Raw genomic sequence first — 4,018 nt, 5'->3', positions numbered from 1 at the left:
CAACAAAACCTGAATTTTTGCAGCTAGTGTTGTTGTCAATCAAGCTTTTTGGTTAAGAAAAGTTTTAGTGGATTTGAATCTGAAACAAGAAGGATGCACAGAAGCGTTCGTTGATAATCAAGCTACAATTTCTATCTCTAACAATCTTGTTTTTCATAGGAAAACGAAACACTTCAATATCAAATTACTTTCTCTTAGAGAAGTGCAGAAAGAAGGTTTAGTTGGTTTAAAGTATTGCAAATTTGAATTTCAACTAGTTGATATATTTACAAAACCCTTACCAAGAAGCAAGTTTAAGTTTCTTAGAGAGAAACTTGGAGTTTGCTGCAACCAAAGCAATGAGGAATGTTGAAGTTGTACTTCAGCTGCTGCAAGATTTGGTCAAAACAAATTTTACTATTTTTTTTTCATTTTTTAAACCGTTTCATTATTTTAACTAATTTTAGAAGTTTGTTGATCATGAAATCGGGTAGTTTCTTAATTCTAGAATGTAATTGTTATATTTTTCATGTATTTAAATAACACTTCAACTGAATAAAAATCAACTGAATAAAAAAAAGTAACTTCACTAACAATTATTTCATTTTTTTCTTCTGCTGATATTTATTTTTGTTTCTTTTAATTTACAGGAAAATTTATTCCGACAATAATGTACTGAGATCAAGAAATAGAGTAGCTGACTGGGTGGTAAAGAGAACTAAGTTAGGCTCTTATCCCCTTTCTGGAATTTTTCTATTCCTGATTATCTCAAAATCCTCTTGTAATTCTCTCTCATGAATGAAATTATTATCTTTTGTTCAATAGCTGTGTAGACCATTGAGTGAGATGAGAGGAGGAGAGAGAGATTTTTCTTTTCCCTTCTTTTAAGGTCTCGCTGTCTTTGGGTGATGCACTGCGCTGATTTCTTTTTTATAATATATATATATTGGTGGCTGCATTAAAGTAGGTAAGTTTTACTGTGGCAATTTTTTCAGGAACCGTAAAAAACCCCTCTCTTTCGCTCTGCCAATTCTTGGAATGGAGAATTCATAAACTCTCACACTGCCCCCCCTGCTATATTTCTTCTTTGGCTTTTCCTTTTTTTCGATCTGATTCAATACTTCTATAAAAGTCTGTTCTTTTTCCATTCTTGAATGTGGGAATTTCTTTCTCTTTGGTTTGGATAATGAAATATATTGTAAATCTCTTTCCTTTTTTATACGTATGGGAAGAAATTGCTGGATCTGGGAGTGCCACGTGCTTTCATTTGGTTCAATAGAAAATTAACGAATCCAATCCACATCTGGTTTCCGACCAATCATATCATTCCTGTGATACAACCATGGCATTGGCTCCCACCACTTATCCCTCCTATCCTTGCTCTAACACTTGCTCACTGTTACCAGAGCCACTCAAAAGTTAAAAAACCTTCTGTTTTGTTAGCGTAGCAAATAGCAATACAACCATGGCTTTGGCTCCCACCACTTATCCCTCCTATCTCTGCTCTAACACTTGCTCACCCTTACACAGAGCCACTCAACCTCTCCTTTCTTCAACCAGGCATGTAGGAGTTAGATTCAACAGCAAGTGTTCAGCGTCTTTCTGCAGTGGCAAGGAGCAGCTAAAGCCATGGATTTTGGTAGCGAAAGCATCGGAAGGTGAGTCCCAAACCACAGAGCAGGAAGAGCAGCAGTACGAGGAGTATGAGGTAGAGATTGAGCAGCCTTATGGGCTCAAATTCAGAAAAGGCAGAGATGGTGGGACTTACATTGATGCTATTCAGCCTGGTGGAGCTGCTGACAAGGCTGGGGTTTTCACCGTTGGGGACAAAGTACTTGCCACCAGGTTAGCTTTTCTATTCATTCTTTTTCATTAGCAAAAGCAAACCTGCTGATAGCACCCATAGCCAACCTACTATTGCTAATTAAGAGGTGTGGACTTTAGAAGGCATTGCCACACTAATGTATTAATGAAATGAAAGATTGCCAGCTGCCCATCAAAAGACTCTACCAGTGTCAATTTATGGGCAATTTGCCTCGGATTAATGTTTCACCGTGACCCTTTCTCACACCTTCAACCATTTTTATCACATGAATCAAATTTTGTCACTGAGTGTTGTAATTGAATATCTGGTTAATGTTCAAGCTCTCGGTCTCATAGAGTGTTAAAATTAGAAGGTGACTTAATGAACCATTTATGGGAATGCAGTGCAGTGTTTGGAACAGAAATATGGCCGGCCGCCGAATATGGGAGGACAATGTACACCATCCGCCAGAGAATTGGTCCATTGCTTATGAAAATGCAGAAAAGATATGGTAAGTTATTATCCTTTGTTCATAATTAAATTGCCCCTTATGAACACTGCATCATAAGCTAAAAAATGTCAGCATTTCTTATATATTTTTCCAGGGAAGGTTGATGAAGGAGGCGAGTTAACAGAGAAGGAGATTATTAGAGCTGAGAGGAACTCAGGTGTAATTAGTGACAGAGTGAGGGAAATCCAAGTAAGTAGTACTTTCACTATCATTTTATAACCTTCACTGTATTAAAGTAATAAAATTTTCTGTGTCATAACAACAATATAATGTCCGCAACTTGCTGCTTGAATCTCAGATGCAAAACTATATGAGGAAAAAGGAACAAAAAGAACGCAGGGAAACGGATCTTCGTGAAGGGTTGCAATTATACAAGTACTCTTGTGACTTGATCTCAGAACTTTACTTATCCTTTGCTCATGCTTATATCATATTTCACCACATAACCAATTATATTTAAGCACTAAATATCTTGTTCGTTTTCTATCATCGGGAAGGAGCGGCAATTACGAGCAAGCGCTGGAGAAATTCGAGTCTGTACTGGGATCAAAGCCAGAGCCTAATGAAGCAGCTGTAGCAAGTTACAATGTTGCTTGCTGTTATTCAAAGCTTAATCAGGTAGGTTGATAAAAAAAAATTTCCTTGCATCTTTCCCATACTTGATTCCTTGGTATAATTAATATAATTCATCTCTTAATATCTTCATTTAACATTGAGAATAATATCATACAGGTTGTAATATAACTTTAATGCAATGTGCACCTCATATGGTTGTAATACATTGGAAATGTTTACAGATTCAAGCTGGTCTATCAGCACTTAAAGATGCCTTGGAGGCAGGATTTGAAGACTTTAAGGTGATAATCAATTGCGTTGCATTACATTGGTGTCGAGTTTTTAGACGAGCCTATTAACCGAACTTTGTTGTTAATTTTGTGTTAAACAGAGAATCCGGACGGATCCAGACCTGGCCAATTTAAAAAACTCAGAGCAATTTGAGCCACTGCTTAAAAGGTTTGATGAATCATTTATCAATGAGAATGCCATCAATGCCATTAAATCTTTATTTGGCATTTTCAACCAGAAATAGAAAAAGCCCTACACCAAAGGATATTTGTGTTATAGTATAATTTTGCTCACAAGTTCGATTTATTTTCGTCAATCCATCTTTAATAAAAATTGGGGTTTTGTCCATTTTTGTTATTCAAAAATGTGTTGATGGTATCTGCAGTTTACAAAACGTTCATTCTTTCTGCCTTTCCAATTATATTGAAACTTCATTCATGCTTTTCATCTGTAAATACCAAAACAGGATTTATTCGTGCTTAAAATATTTGCAATGTATTATTATGCCATACATCTTTAAAAATGATTCTTGGTTTTTATTTCCAAGGGAGATCAAAACAATTTGAATATAAAATAATCCCAACTTAAATTAAATAAATTCTTAATAAAAAGGCTATTTTACTTGGAAGAAAATATTAAAATTTGTACAACTTGAATTACGAAATACTTTTTGAAATTTAATTCCTTACTAGTGTAATAATAGTTATAATATAATAGTTAGATATAAAATAAATAATAGTTAATACAAATTTAAATTTGAAATTAGAAAGATGATTAATAACTTGTAAAAAATAAAATCTTTAAAAAAAAACGAAATTTTTTTCTTCTCTTTGCTAAAAATAAAGTATATGAGTGGTAATATATCAATTAATTTAATT

At 34.4% G+C, this 4,018-nt stretch overlaps 1 protein-coding gene across 1 annotated transcript; it reads left to right on the top strand.

Moving 5' to 3' along the window:
- The first annotated feature begins 899 nt into the window (after positions 1-899).
- LOC107948591 (protein MET1, chloroplastic) lies at positions 900-3,497 on the top strand. The gene is made up of 7 exons (XM_016883202.2): positions 900-1,824; positions 2,188-2,294; positions 2,389-2,483; positions 2,593-2,669; positions 2,792-2,912; positions 3,092-3,151; positions 3,241-3,497. The coding sequence occupies exons 1-7, from the start codon at positions 1,445-1,447 to the stop codon at positions 3,382-3,384; spliced, it is 984 nt and encodes a 327-aa protein (XP_016738691.1). The 5' UTR covers positions 900-1,444; the 3' UTR covers positions 3,385-3,497.
- The last annotated feature ends 521 nt before the right edge of the window (positions 3,498-4,018 follow it).

The sequence above is a fragment of the Gossypium hirsutum genome, chromosome A04 (assembly GCF_007990345.1).
Source record: "Gossypium hirsutum isolate 1008001.06 chromosome A04, Gossypium_hirsutum_v2.1, whole genome shotgun sequence".
NCBI classification, from domain to species: Eukaryota; Viridiplantae; Streptophyta; class Magnoliopsida; order Malvales; family Malvaceae; genus Gossypium; species Gossypium hirsutum.
Note: the sequence above shows the minus strand (reverse complement) of the source record. Positions and strands in the feature narration are given on the sequence as shown.

What these genes read in the sequence shown, in the direction of transcription:
- LOC107948591 (XM_016883202.2), top strand. Translation starts at nt 1,445, where the DNA reads ATGGCTTTGGCTCCCACCACTTATCCCTCCTATCTCTGCTCTAACACT. An exon ending in GACAAAGTACTTGCCACCAG is followed by an intron (nt 1,825 to 2,187) that starts GTTAGCTTTTCT and finishes ATGGGAATGCAG; the next exon opens with TGCAGTGTTTGGAACAGAAA. An exon ending in CAGGATTTGAAGACTTTAAG is followed by an intron (nt 3,152 to 3,240) that starts GTGATAATCAAT and finishes TGTGTTAAACAG; the next exon opens with AGAATCCGGACGGATCCAGA.